Genomic DNA, 15,423 nt, shown 5'->3' on the forward strand with positions numbered 1-15,423 from the left:
GTGATGGGGAAAATAAATTAAAATAAAAAAATAATTGTTTCTGTTTTTGCCCAAGAATTTTTCAGAGTTTATACCCTCAGACATGACTATTTGGTAGTCAACAGAATAGGTGATTGTCCATGCAAGTTCTGTTGTAAACAGCAAACATGACATTCATTACACGGATTTCCCAGGGTCCACACGGAAATTAAAGGACTTACCTAAGCATTTGGGTGGCTCAGACCACTGTCCATCACGGCACGTTATTCTCCTGTTTCCCTCAAGTTCATAGAAGGCCTGGCATTGATACTCCACTGAAGACCCGGGAGCGTAGACTGCTAATGAAGTCGTGGTAATGTCTCCATTGTCAATAGCAGGAGGGCGCCCACATTTTCCTGTGGACTCTATGGAGGACATTGTTTGTTTATTGAGTGAGCAGTTGATTTTAAGGGAGCTGCAGAGTAGGTGGGAGCTACACTCACCTCCTCCCGGCCCCAAACCGAGTTACAGGAAACGATAGAGCAACCAACCTGAATAACCAAATGAAGGCCAGCGGGACAGGAGTCTAGTAACCAAGTGCTCACAGAAGCTGCACAGAGACTGGGAGGGGAGAATGAGACACCTACCCTTGCACTCAGGTGGGTCTGTCCAATTCCCACTGAAGCATGTCACCACTGCATTCCCGAAGAGGCCAAAAGGGTGCCTGCACTGATAATGTGCTGTCTCCTCATGTCGATACCTAGTCTTCTGGTTTGGTATAAAGGCATTTTGCACTGTGGGAGGGCTGCCACAGGAGAGATCTGAATAAAGAGAAAACAATGGATCTCTAATGCAGCGATCATTTAGATGCAATTGAGACTGAAAATCTTCACAAGTTTACATGCAGATTGAAAAAAGATAAAGCAATATTTTTTTTTGGTAAGAGGCAATCTTCTATACGTTAATTTTCTTTTCATCCTCTCTGAAAGGTTAATAGAGATTTTTTGTGAAATGAAAATGATGATATGCTGTGCAAAACTTTTGAGTTTGATGTAGTCCTATTTGTTTATTTTTTTCTTTTGTTTTGCTTGCCTGAGGAGATATATCAGAAAATAAATATTACTATGAGAAATGTCTAAGACTTTACTGCCCATGTTATTTCTTCTAGGATTTTTATGGTTTTTGAATCTTGCATTTACGTCTTTAATCCATTTTGAGATTATTCTTGTGTAAAGTATAAGACAGTGGTAAAATATCATTTTTTTGCTTGAGTCTATCCAATTATACCAGCACCATTTATTAAACAATGGCAGCCCAATAAATTCAATAAAAATATAAAAACATTTTTAAAAGTAAAAAAAAAAAAATGATGGGGTTTCTGAACATTTTTCTTTAAGTTTAGTAAAATAAATGTAGATATAAAATCAAAGTGAATTTTTAAACACAAGACACACATAATAAACATATTATTTGGCAGCCAAATGTGGTTCGCAAACATCATGTTTTTGAATGGTAATTTCAGGCCCTTAGAAAATGAGCAGAGTAGCCAGGTTCCTAGAAAGTAAGTCAAGTATTGACATCTTTTAAGGAATATCGCATGGCTAAAGAAGAGGATGATTACTTAAGATATCCACACAGAAATTGAGAAAAACTAAGAGTACAATATATTTACAGTTTCCTAAAAATACTCCAATAATGTGAGTGCTTACGGGCACTGCAGTGACTACTGTGAGGTCACTGGGGAGACTCAGGTGGATATAAAGTAATAAGAGGCTGAAGCTACGGTTCCCCACAAAAGTGGGCGCAGAGCCCGCTGGGAGTTGCTACAACGGTTCCAGGGTCACAATCCCTGGGCTTCTGATGCTGAGTCTGAGTGAGCCTGTGAGTCTGCATTTGCCTTTCTACCGATTCCCCAGAGACGCTGACACGGCTGTTTCCGGGGTCACACTCTGAGGGCTCTGGGGCCCCAATGCCCAGCACTCAGTGCACATCCCATTCCTCTCTGTCAGTGGTTCTCAACCTTCCTAATGCCGCGGCCCTTAAATACAGTTCCTCATGTTGTGGTGACCCTCAACCATAAAATTATTTTTTGGCTAATTCATCACTGTAATGTTGCTACTGTTATGAATCGTAATATAAATATCTGATATGCAGGATGTATTTTCATTGTTACAAAATGAACATAAAGCATAATGATTATTCACAAAAACAATATGTAATTGTATATGTATTTTCCGATGGTCTTAGGCAACCCCTGTGAAGGGGTCGTTCGACCCCCAAAGGGGTCGCGACCCACAGGTTGAGAACTGCTGCTCTATGTTGAGGCATAAACCTTCCTACATGTGGCCTCACCAGACCTGCGTCTATTTTTTAATGAAGGCAGAAGCCATTCACCAAAATACCTTTGCATGTGGGTGTTCCTATCCAAATGCCGTCCCTACACTCTACAACATTGGGTCCATCCATTTGGTAATGTTCTTGACATCTATAAGTCACATGGTCTCCTGGCTTGTATGAGTTCTTCAGCTGGCCCACGAGGATGGCATTGTCATAGCTGGGTGGTCTAGGACAAGTCATTTCTGAAAAAGCAACAACATAGACTTTTCAGTAAGTCTTTTAAAGTACATTTCATGCAATAGTTAAACATTAGAATAATAGATACACACCAAACCAATGTGTACTATACAATGTTTTTCTTATAACATGAAAATGGTAGCCATCTTGACTCAATTACATTGAATAATTGTACATTTATCAAAAGTGCAACGTGGGGATGGTGGTGTTGAAAGCCTGAGGAGACGGGCATACCGGGCATGACCGAGACCAAACTTCTTATAATCAAATTCTTATCTGTCCACACGGGCACAGACACTATGTGCACATTTCCATTTCTTTGCTTCTGTCCAAATCTTTTCCCATAATTACATCAAACATCTTCAACTAACTATGTTTTTATTGATTTCAGAGAGAAAGGGAGAGGAATTAATAGACAGAAACATCAATGATGAGAGGGAATCATTGATGAATTGCCTCCTGCAGGACCCCCATTGGGGATCGAGCCCACAACCCAGGCCTGTGCCCTGACTGGGAATGGAACCCTGACCTCCTGGTTCACAGATCGATGCTCAACCACTGAGCCATGGGGGCCTGGCTACATCAAACATCTTAGAACATTATGGATTTATGAGGAGACAACTGATAAACTCTCAGTGAATTGAATAATGATGAGGTGGGTGAGCAGGGACCAGCTGTGATACAGGAAGAAATGAGAAGTCAGAGGATGCCCATCAGAACACATGGAAAGTGAACACAGACGACATCAAATGAAATAACTTGGCTCATGTTGGCAAACTTCTCATATTACTATTAATTCTGCTGTTAATTCTCTAGCAGAATTCAGAACTTCTAGAAATATCTTCTAGAATTAATGCATTTTTATAGTTGTACCATGGAAACTCTGAACTAAAGGTATTCATCAGCCTTAGAAGAAAATGAAATACACTATACTTGTGCATTCTGGGGGATGGGACCAATTTCCTCCTGAACATTCTACAGACGCAGGTCCACGGATCCGAAATCCTCTGTTACAGGTGTATGTATATTTTTGCCCATGTGGGTAACTGTTTAACCTGTTAGGCAGATCAGCATTGGAGACCTCAGGGGGTGGTCCGCAAGGAAGGCCTAAAAAAAAGAAAGAAAAGAAAAGAAAGGAAAGTAAGAATGAGTGTGTATTTCACTGAATCTGAACTTCATTTCATGTCCTGGTTGTCGGATTTGGTACTTTCATTTGAAATAAAATGAAAACACAGGCACTAATATCACATGACAGAAAAGGCGCACCAATGCTTTAAAACCAGCATGGTGGTGTGTCCAGCTGTCAGCTTGAGCAAGAACTTGAAGCGAAAACTGTGAACAATCTGAGAATGAGCATATCAATGCTTCTCTAACCAACTAAGAGCGATAAAAAGAAACACATTGAGAATCATCCTAAGAAAAATACCCTCTATTGTAATAGATCAGAATGGACAATGGAGAGAGGACATAAATCTTTATAAAACCTGACGACAAATCCTTCATTGCAACCCATATGAATATGTAGGAGTATGAACAGGTACACTTATATGAAGAGTTAGGTTTCATTTCACCACATTTCAGGTTTTGTAGGAAAAAATGCCCGAATTAAAAGTGATTTCATAATGAACCAATAAAATAAATAAAAATAGGCTTGATTTGTGAATGCAGAAAATAATTTGGTAAAATATTATAATCTATATAAATGAAATATAATGCTCTTATACGTTTATAAATCTAAAGAGTTATTTCTCATGTCTTTGATGGTGACGATGGACTATCTTACTGAACTGCACCAAAACAGAACTTTAGTGTGCATGCTGTCCTCACCTACACACTGTGGTGAAGCACTCCATTTTCCCCGGTGGCATGTTATCCCATCTTCTTTGGATAATTTGAAACCATCCTTACAAATATAACTTAATGTGGTGCCGTGCGCATATAGCCTGGGTTCCAATGTTTCTCTTTCGTCTTCTGAAGATCTGGATGAAATAATGCTTCCATGTTCTACATGAGGCGGTTGAGAACATGGAGTTTTTTCTATATGAAAAATAGAGATTAAAGGGTCACCCACAAGGATAATTTTTAAATTGAAAAATAAAATCCAACACTGGGACTTTAAAGTAAGGACATTGGAACATGTTAAATTATGAATAACTAAAAGTATTTGAAACTTGCAAAGATATATGTGCCCATAAAATTGATGCTATTGTCCATGTGTCCCATATGCCTCTTCAGTCTCTCCTGTTTGTCTTGAGGAGTGAAATACGCATGAACAGAACTTGGGTATTTCTGTCACTGGAAGTTTCTGTTTGCATTCGTTTCACATTAGAAGGTAAATAATGCTGATTTTTTTTCTGCACCTGGATGGTGTGTACTGTTTGGAGATGAAGTGGGATGGGTAGAGGAAAGGGGTCCTCTTGTTCCTTTACACAAAGCAGGGCTGTGGGTTACCCTCATCTGAGAGACAGTGTAACGCAAGCGACCCACTACTGACCGACACAGTGCGGTATTGACTGCCATTGTCCATCCTGGCACACAATTTCCTCTCCTTCCTGGATTAGAAAGTTTTCTTGACAGAGAATAGATATTTTTTCTCCTTCTTGAAAAGTCACTGAAAGGGCCATATGTTGAGAATTGGGAATCTGAGGTGGAGGTGGACATCGTGGTGCTTCTAAAAATATTAAAATCAGATTTCTTGATGAAAAATTATAAGTCAAAATATTAAAATAACAATTTAGTGAATAAAATGATTACTAATAATGCACCTGGAAAGATCAAACTATAATGCTCTGTTCAGTGTTTAAATATGTTATACTTTCCGTCTTGTTTGTCACTCTAATATACCTCATTGGGTTTATATTCTCATGGCCTTCCTTGTAGGTTCTTTCCTTTATACCTTCTGTGATCAATCTTGGGTAGCTTAGCTTATGTAAAATGCTTTCTGTATATTCTAGGCCCATGGAAATTGGTAAAAATATTGAGGATAGTGGGTCAAGGTGCCCTCCAGTTAAAGAAGAGCAATAAAGATATGAAAAGAGGAATAAACCCTTTGTTATTGGAATTGGTGGTGGCAATGAGACTCAGTGTTTGCCAGACAGATAAATGAGCAAAGACAGATGACTAGATGGGTAGATTCCTACAGAGATAGAGGGATGCAGACATAGATAGAGCGTGCACCCATAGATGCTTAGATAAATATACGCGGTATAGGCATAGGCACATCTGTAAGGTAAGAACTTGGTGGCAATGGGATCCCAATAGGAATGCGCACACCCACTGCCCAATGTGACTTTAAAGCCACCGCACTGCCGGGTGGTTTGTTGACAGCTGACCAATGCACAGGATACAATGACTATTCAGAAGCAGTGTTTTGGTTATTTTCTAAATTACTTTCCAGCTCCCAGATTATTGTCATAATACAGACTTAGAAATAAAAGGTTAAGACACAAAGAGACACCTTGTACCAGGCAGGAAGGAAAATCACCGTTTGGAAATGTTCTAAACAAGAGCTCACCTGTGCAGTTCACCTCGGGCTCCCACTTTCCGTTCACGCAGACTGAGTGTTTCTGCTCTGACTTCCTCCCACAAGTGTAATTGATTTTCTTATTGTGCTCAAAGTCATTCCCATCTGGCAAGTTTGCCTCAGAGTCAATTGTCTTTGATAATTTACACGTGTTGAGTTCAACTGTTGCTGTAAAATGAAAATATTCCATTGAAGACACTAATTATGAAAATCCAAGCAACTAATATTAAAAAACCCAACATAACAACTATAGAGTCCAAACTCTAATGAAATAGGATGTTAGGTCCATAAATTCCACCAGCAACGGTCTTCCTGATCATGTTGCATGAGGTGCGCTACAATGTTTGGACACACAGTCCTATGTCCAGTATTGAAATTTCAGAGAGAATAGTCATCCTAAAGCCATGTTGCCCTTTGGGGATTGCAAGGACATTGGGGTTCACCTTTTGTGTGATCTACATAGGAAAGAGTCATACATGACTAAATATGATCCCGTTTGAAATCTGCAAATTTTCACATCCACTTTTCTTGATCTCAAACATCTCTAAATTATTTTTAGTCTACAACCTTGAAGTGTTAAAGGAAAAAAATTTATCTGTGGAAATAGACTATGTGAATTTCCTAGTTTTATTGTATTTTTTTCAATAAATTAAAGTACAATAACAAGAAAGGTTGATCTAAGTTGTAGGGTTTAGAATGTGAATATTTCAGCATATCTTTAGCATGATCACTAAAAATCAGAATAAGCAATTGGTTGTTTAAGTCATAACCTATTTTGTATATATGTATTTTAGTAAAATTTAGCTTCATAGGTATAAACAATGTCAATATTAGGGACAGACACATCAAATTCTATTGCTAGTTTCTTTTTTTCCTTTGTAGACACTATTGAAGTATAAACAACGAATGTTTGATTCATTATCATTGTCAGCCCGACATTTCAAAAATACGGTTGCATGTAGAGTTTCACAATAAAAAATCACAATGTTATTGTCAATTATAGAAGCGTCTTCTCACCAATGCACTGAGGGGGTTGGGTCCACGTTCCCCTAATACATGTAACTGAGCTCTGACCAATCATTGTAAAGTCTTCTCCGCAAGTGAACGCTACTGACTCTCCATGGTGATAGGGGGGCCGTGCTGGGGACACGACCTCGCTGTGGTCCAGCTCAGGTACGTCTCCACATGTACTGTCCTCCTCTGTGAAAATCCCACAAACAAACATTCAACTTTAAAATGTAAGTGAGGTCTTGATATGAACAGAAACACTGCTGAAATTTTGGATACATTACCAACACACACGGGCAAGGGTGTCCACTCTCCATCAACGCACTGAATTTTCCTCGCACCCTTCATCAGGAACCTGGGGTTGCACACATACTCCACCACCTCACCGTGTTCATATTCCCCTTTAGGTGTGTCTGCCACTGTCCCGTTGGGGAGTCGAGGAGGTTGATCACAGGACTGTACTTCCTCTACGATAGAAATACTGTATAACTAAAGGTTAAAGTGTCTCTTGTACAACTGAAAATCCAGTAAAATGAAGCGATTTTTTCTTTAATCTATTACTTATTGTCTAACTTATCACAGCATTCTTTTGCGGAAGGATAAAGAATGGTGTTTACACCAGATTTATGTCTCCCAATTCTGTTAAGATATAGAACTAGCACATTGGACATATATGTTAGCCTAGGAAACGTTCGATACTCTAGATCAGGGGTGGGGAACGTCTGGCCCCAGGGCCATAAAAGGCCTTGGAAATCATTTGGTCTGGCCCTGCCAAGGCATTAGGGGTGAGTGAATTAAATGTTTGACCAATTACAGTAGGATAATTTTTAAGTTGATAATTTTATATGATCTGATGTCATAAATATCCAAATGGCCCTTGGCAGAGAAAATGCCCCCCACCCCTGCTCTAGAAGATCTAAACTTATATGCAAATCAATGACCACATATCATTGTGTAACTATTCACATTCCACAGAAACATTTCATCAAAACTTTTGGGGAAAATAAAATCATTGGAGGCAAGTATTTCATCAACAAATTGTAACTCTACGTTATATTGTATATGGCATTGAATTAACTCAGTGATGCTTGAAATTGTCTAGAAATTCTCAGGGAAACTTGAGGTGAGACCCATGCTGATGGAAATGTCCAATACCAATGGTGGAAGTTATGCAAAAATTATGACTAAAGAGGTCAGTCCAGCGTCACACAGTATGTCCATCTATGGAGATTTTCAGTATATAGTCCAAACAACAATGAAAGATTACTTCCTTAAATAAGAAAGTGGGAGGTATCTACTATCCAACACACATTCCTGGCTTAATGCACTGAGTTATAGACACACTGGCAGCCAAGAGAAAATTAAGAGAAAAAGGGCAGCTGATGTCCAACATTCTTATTCTTGTTTGAGCAGGTGGCAGAGAATTAATCACCTTTACATGTTGGAGGGCTACGGGACCACCCAAAGTGGTAGCACTGAAGAGAGTCTGCTCCAATGAGAGTGAGGAGTCTATTTCTGCAGGAGAATTTCAACACGTCTCCAATGACATATTTCTCTTTCCGGGGCTGAACAATTAAGTTCTGCTCTATATCGGGAACGATGCATTCTCTTTCTATAAAAAGGGTAAATAATTTAATGAGAACATATAATTAACCAGTGGCAAGTAAACTTTATATGTCATGCAAAATTAAGTGGCTGGGTGTTGCATATACGGAGAGGCATCAAATAAATGCTCTCCCTGGAAGTGCATTATCTATTATGTCTGAAACATCCCTCACATTCAGTTGGGACTTTGTGATAGCAATAGATGTGTCCTGAAAATTTATTTGTAATATTAACTAGCTTATAGTGGATCTGATTTTATCAATGACATTAGTAAAACTAAATGCTACATTTTTGGTATTATCAAAACAATACTATTCTCTCACATTAAAAACAAAACTAACAGCTACAACTTTAAATTGCATGCTTAAATAAAAATTGGTATTTTAATTTAATATACTAGGGGAACCAGGACACTCACAGAGAGGCATTTCTCATATATTTCAGTAGAGAAACAGTAAATTTGCTTAGTTAATAATTTAAATCAATTGCTACATAGAATAAAATCCCAACTCTTTCACGCCTACACTTCCAATGCCATCTTATCGTTTCCTCCCTTTGTTGATCCAGACCCCAGGCTTCATGGTCTCTGAACATTTTTAAGAGATCAAGTTCCTTGCTCTCCCTGTTGCACGGTTCGGAATGGTTCTCAACCTTTCTGTGTAGAGATGCCTTCCTCTATGACACAAGCCCTCAATCCCTCCCATTTCCGAAGTCCTTGGATGCATTCGTTCCTTTGAAAATATAAAAATGTATTAGGTATATTGTTATCATTTGATTCATTATTTGACTTTTTTCATTGTTGTTGTTTTTTTTCTTCCATAATCAAGGAGCCTGTGGGGAGCCCATACTAGGTACGTGTGGAAGCCGGCATGGAGAATGTAGTCTAATCACCAGAATATTTTTTAAAAATATTAGAATGTTTGTCAACATGGAAACATTTCACAGATCTGGAAGGATGAACAATGCTGCCGATCAGCTTGGTGTTGCCCAAAGACACGTGCTTGGCAAATCGTGGAGTGGAATTGAAACCCACGCAGACTATGAATCCATCTGTCAGACTTCCTGTCCCTTTCATCCTTTTATCTCCCCACACCTATGGCAACATTCATTCCAACATTTTTTCCTCCTGATTCTCTGAGTCCTTTCATTCTCTCTGCTTTGCTGCCCACTCCTCTCCTGTCGGACATCTGCATGCTGGAATGCTTCAGGACTCAGTCTGGAGGTCTCCTCTTTTCTCATTCTGGATTCTTTCCCCATGAGACGTCACCATTTACATGGTGAGAATCTCATATGTTGAACTGGCCAGGCCTCAACATTCAACTCTGTAGCTTAGAATCCAATGTTGATGGTCCCTGGGCGGCTCAACGCTCATGCGCCCACGTCAACAGTGGAGATGCTCCTCTCCAAGAGCTCTTCCTCCTGCCCGCACCGCCTGACCAAACGCCACCTCCACGTACCTGCCTCCTTCTGAGAGAACATTTACAATAAACGTGTGAGTCCCTGGACGATGACTCTGCCTGACACCCAACACTCAGTAAGGTCACTGTCTTTTCTACCAACATGCATCCCAGATCTGTCCTCTGCTCTGCATCTCCTCAGCCGTCACTCTGGCCCAATCTCCACCGAAATCCTGCCTCCACCCCCCCCGCCCCCGCTACCCCCTTCCTCAGTGGAACCCTCATAGTTCCCAAGGATAGTTTGGTTTTCAAAGTTTTACACCTCCTGTCCTCATGATTCTGACCCACCCATGTGCCCACAGATGGAGGTTCTATTTCTAACCCCAGAAAACAGACAGCGGGCTGGCAGACATGCAGGATTCGTGGAACTGTCCTCAGAACTGTCCACAATCAGGAAGTAAGGAAGTCCTCTCGGGACCTGCAGGGACGAACACTCAGCTGGGAGGTGGCAAGAACGAATTGGGGAGAAAACTGCTGGGGAAGTTGTAAAACACATCACCTGGGTCACGAGTATCTAAGTTCACATAATATAAATGGTTGCATTTAGAATAACAAAACAATTACACGCTTTACACACATTTTGTTTATTTCGATGATCCTGGAAATCAGTACTTACCCTGACAGGCGGGTGTATCAGACCAACCATTGTCACCACACACTATGGAGCCTACGGTGTGTCCATCTCGGTTTTTATATCCATCCTGGCATTCATAGGCCAACCGGTCATTGACCTTAAACCACGTGCCATCACTTCTGGCTCTGGCATTCTCAAATACTGGCACACCACAAGATCCTAATGCATAATAGAATTGAAGATTTCACTTCTAATATTATTTAACGGACAATCAAATTTCATAAGTTCCATCCCAAGAATAAAAAGCGTTATCACTTAGCATGTGCTAATAAGTTATGCATCATATACAAGTAATCTATGCATACTAGTGATAAATCACTGTCCTAAAATCGGTACTCATAAGAGAAGCATGTGTTTCTACACAGCAGTTTTACCATCACTTAAATCACCAAAACTTTTATTTTAAGAACATTTTTCTCAATGCAATTAACGTTAGACATTTATTCCGTGTTAGCCATAAAATAGGCCATAAAAGATGCATTGTACTTTTTCTTTTTGGCAAAGAAGAATATCATTTTGTGAGTGTAGAGGCCAAAGTTATTAGCAGTTGTGACATATATGCCAGAAAAAAATGAATTGATTCAACTAAAAAGTTATTTTTCACCAGTGAGTGTAAATTTAACATTTTATACAATTAAACATTCTGTATAATTCTCCTTTAACACATACTAATTTTTATAGCTCACATGCTGATTTAGCTTTTTCAGATATTTAAATGACTATATTCTTTTACACTTATGGAGGTTGATTATAAATATACTTCTATATTTATAATTAGTATAAGAAAGCTAAATGCTAAAAAATGGTCTCAATTTTCACTAACACTATATTGGAGTGGTGTTAATAAAAGTTAAAATAATTTACCTCTTATTTTATAATATACTATGTAGTTAGCTAGCTTAAAGTGTTAAAAAAAACTAAAACTATATTACTAAAAATAATAGACATTTCCTCTTTCCTTAATAAGAGTGTTGTAATGAATTGTTGACCACAATTTAATATACAATGAGTCTGATATGGATACAACATCATTTTTGCTCTGGTTCCCATGGTACATATTGAAATGGAAACAATAGGAACGGACATTTTAAATATCTCCTTCACTTAAAGTGAATGAAAACTACCACCGCATGGCTTTGGGATGAATAAGACAAAATGAGCGAACTGTCTAGGGAATGTTCATAAACTTCGAGGTCATAAAGCAGAGAGCTCCCTCCCCGCCGCGGACGCTGGTTGTGTCTAGGAGCATCTCACAGTCTCCACTCACTGCACATCCCTGTAGGCTTCCTGGAGGAAGTGGCTGCTCAGAAGAGGAGCTCCCCTGCAGCACCGAACACATAAATCACACAAGTGACATTCCCCTAACCAGTGTCCTGTGAGCCCACATTTCACTTACAAACCTAACTTTTATGTCTAGGAACTGAGACTCTGAGAGGAAAGTCTGATCACCTGCAAACAGGTAAACAGGGCAGGACCTCAGCTCAAAACGGATGAGCTTACAGCGGAATGCACGCAGGCTCCGTAGGCAGTTTGCAAATCGCAGGATGGTTTACGGGGATAAACCTTGAACGGAAAGATGGACTCATGTCTACCCTACAGTAATTCATTGTAACCAATAAAAAAAAGTACATATATTTTCTCACAGATTTCTTATTTAGCGTTTTCAAATAGAACTATGTCAGTTCCACCACCCCACCAAAAAGAAATCAATTAAAGTAAAGGTTTGTTCAACAGCCATTAAAATAATAGACACCAAGGTCATGAATGACTTACTAATGCATCTGGGTTGAGCTGACCATCCATTCTGGAGACACGTAATATACCCGGATGTGTGACCATCTTCTGTTACATAACCTTGTTTGCACTTATATTTTACTTTTTGATTTAAGAGATATGTAGATTCAGCCTCAGCAATAAATCCATTCTCAATTTTTATCTTTGACTTTAAACATGTTTCTAAAAGAAGGAGAACGTAAGGAAACAGTAAGCATATGGTTTGGCAGAAACCAGTTTCCTAAGGACTCGCACACATTACAACATAAGAAATAAGGGCCATTTGTCAATGAAAACCTGGAAAATTCCTAATCATTCAAAGCACTGTGTCGGAGAAAATAGGTTATGAGTTTCCAAAAATGTTAAACCTAGATGTTAGAAACATTTGGGGGAACTAAGCCAGATTTAAAACACTGACGATGCCTTGTAAGAAATTATTAAAAATCTGTTTTGCCTCATGAATCTGGAAGCCCACAGCCCACAAGAGCTCTCCTAGCAACAGGCCCTGTCCTGTGCCTGATTGGGTGTCAGTATTGCTAAGAGGGTGGAGCTTAAGTGTTCTCACCCCATGGGAAGCAATGGCCCCTCTGTGAGGTGCTGGATGTGCTACGCAGCTCCATCTGGTGGTCATGTCACCACGTGTGCTTCTATCAAAACAGCAAGCTGTCCGCGTTAAACATATGCAATCCCCATGTTCAGTTACACCCCATTCGTGCTGACAAAGGAAAACCAACTGGAAAACAGAAACATGTGAGCAGGAATCAACTAGAAACCAAACAAGAGAGAACGTACAGAGTCAAACGGTGCTTCCTTGAAAATGCACTAAAATGGATAAACACACGGAACGAAAAATGAAGAGAGTGCCAGCCACACAGACACAATGAGGAAACGGAGCCAAATCTATGAACATGACCTTGTGAGGCGTATGGACACGGCCAGTGCCTAACTATGGTTCCCGAGACATAGGGTCAACCGATGGGACCTCCATTCTCCACAGGGTTTGTTGGGAGGTGGGAACTTCCCAGATCACAGCACAGGAAGGGAAAACCCAAGCAGACGTGTCAGTCCTACTGAACAGGAGAGACGAAGGCGCTGTTCCCAAAGAGGCCGACACCACCAGACTCTGAATGTCCATAACCAGAGAGGAAAGAGCCCTGGAATGAGGGGGAGAGCTCTACAAACCTGCACAGCGATCCTAGATTCTTTGGTGAATACATCCCCCTGGAGTGGGGGGCGGAACCCCCTGAGAATGGGCGGAGCACAACTACTGAGGAAAGAGCTGCCAGGAAACAACAAATTCCAAGATCCCAGGGCACACCCAGCACTGGAAACATTCAGATTAATCAGTCACATGGGAACAGGTCTTAAACACCAATCACTTAGTAGAGAGACTAGAAGAGGCCTCCTCCATCCAGACCCTGAATAAACTCTTCTGTGTAAAGGCTCCCACACCAGCCTTATCCATTGATCAACAAGCCTTGACTAGATCACCTTGACAGGAACAACCTAGACTTCCAACACGGAACATCAAGCCAGTAGGACTCGAGGTCTCCAACCTCAAACACCCAAGAGGAGCACTCTGGGAGGAGTCACTCGGGGTGAAGTTGCTGATCTCAGAGCCTGTGGGGCATCCAGTGTGGGCCCTTGGCTCCAATGGGGTGTGAAACTTCTCGCTGGGTGCCCGGGGCCTCATGCAGGGTGATTGTCAGAATCCCTGTTCTTTGTGGGGAAGATGACAGAACCTCCTAATCTGCCATCTTGCTCATGACACTGTTATTACAGGTTTGCTCTTTATGGTCTTTTCCTGTTTTGTTTTTAAATTTAATGTCAACCAATAGGCTTCTTTATTTTGCTATTGATATATCAAGAAATCGGCATTTCCACTCATACACCCTTGAAAAAATAAAACCAAGTAGGGCCACTGGCAAAATAGGAAGCTGATAGAAACCCTTTGCCACAGTTATTACAGGCGAGTCTTAGACAGTCACAAACAGACTGGATCTTAGACCAGTTTTCTTACCGACACGGATGCATCTGGGAGGAGGGAGCCAGCCATTCTCCGTACAGGTCATTGTGGTCTGCTTGTTTTGAAGCGTGTAGCCAGGATAGCAATTAACACGTACAGATGTGCCCTGCAAATAGCTTTGCTCATATCGTGGACGATGTCCATTTTCCAAATAATTGAAAATGCATTTTCCTGAGAATTATAAAATGATGATTAAAAACCACATAAATGGGATTAAAATAAATTAAAAACTATCTACTCATATAAAAACCATGGGTGGTGTTCATCAGGTCCAGAAGACCAGCCATGACTAAGAGTAAGGAAGTCAGTCCTGCAGGGGTTGTCTGGGCAAAGGCTGCACCCTCCCCCAAGCTGTTTCCTGGAGCTGTTTCCTGTAAGGGCGGGATTTGAGGCTGGAACCCGCCCTGGGAGCATGGTTCCCTGGGAGTGGGGGTGGCTGAAAGGCTTAGAAAAGACAGACAAGAGAATGAAAGCTGGGTCTCCCTGGGAAGCTGCTTCTCTGAGAGACAGCGACCACGCCCACAGCCATGCCTTTAGTTTATAGCAGATGCTAGGAGGCAAAGTAAGGGCGTGACCAAGATGTTTACAAACATCCTCCTGGGTTTCAATCCTACTCAACTACATGCACCTGAACTCTATCAAGCCCACATCACTCAGGCACGTGGGGCCACGTGTTCGGACCATAGGTTCAAGCTCACAGCTACAGCTGTTGGCTATGATTGTGCTGGGAGGGCCCTGCCCTCCAAGCTGGGACTTGCACGTGGCCATGAGAGGACTGTGCCCTCTCCTCAGTCCAAGGCTTGAACCTGTCCAAACACTGTAGCCACTCCCCACAATAAAGTTTTAATTCTGTTTCTTTGTTACT

General features: G+C 40.7%; 1 protein-coding gene across 15 annotated transcripts in view; it reads right to left on the reverse strand.

Moving 5' to 3' along the window:
* The window catches only part of CFH (complement factor H), a 208,649-nt gene that overhangs the window by 174,959 nt on the left and 18,267 nt on the right, over nt 1-15,423 (reverse strand). For 12 of the 15 annotated variants that reach the window (XM_036354598.1, XM_036354599.1, XM_036354601.1 and 9 more), the window contains exons 9-21: nt 14,553-14,729; nt 12,533-12,715; nt 10,742-10,918; nt 8,496-8,675; nt 7,348-7,530; nt 7,073-7,255; nt 6,047-6,223; nt 5,027-5,203; nt 4,360-4,569; nt 3,466-3,639; nt 2,361-2,537; nt 606-779; nt 201-383 (exon numbers count right to left, since the gene is read on the reverse strand). In XM_036354598.1, the coding sequence (XP_036210491.1) occupies nt 201-383; nt 606-779; nt 2,361-2,537; nt 3,466-3,639; nt 4,360-4,569; nt 5,027-5,203; nt 6,047-6,223; nt 7,073-7,255; nt 7,348-7,530; nt 8,496-8,675; nt 10,742-10,918; nt 12,533-12,715; nt 14,553-14,729 (2,355 nt within the window). The remainder of the gene's footprint in view (nt 1-200; nt 384-605; nt 780-2,360; nt 2,538-3,465; nt 3,640-4,359; nt 4,570-5,026; nt 5,204-6,046; nt 6,224-7,072; nt 7,256-7,347; nt 7,531-8,495; nt 8,676-10,741; nt 10,919-12,532; nt 12,716-14,552; nt 14,730-15,423) is intronic. The other 3 variants (XM_036354602.1, XM_036354612.1, XM_036354604.1) reach the window with 3 other exon arrangements.

The sequence above is a fragment of the Myotis myotis genome, unplaced genomic scaffold (genome assembly GCF_014108235.1).
Source record: "Myotis myotis isolate mMyoMyo1 unplaced genomic scaffold, mMyoMyo1.p scaffold_m19_p_21, whole genome shotgun sequence".
Lineage (NCBI taxonomy): Eukaryota > Metazoa > Chordata > Mammalia > Chiroptera > Vespertilionidae > Myotis > Myotis myotis.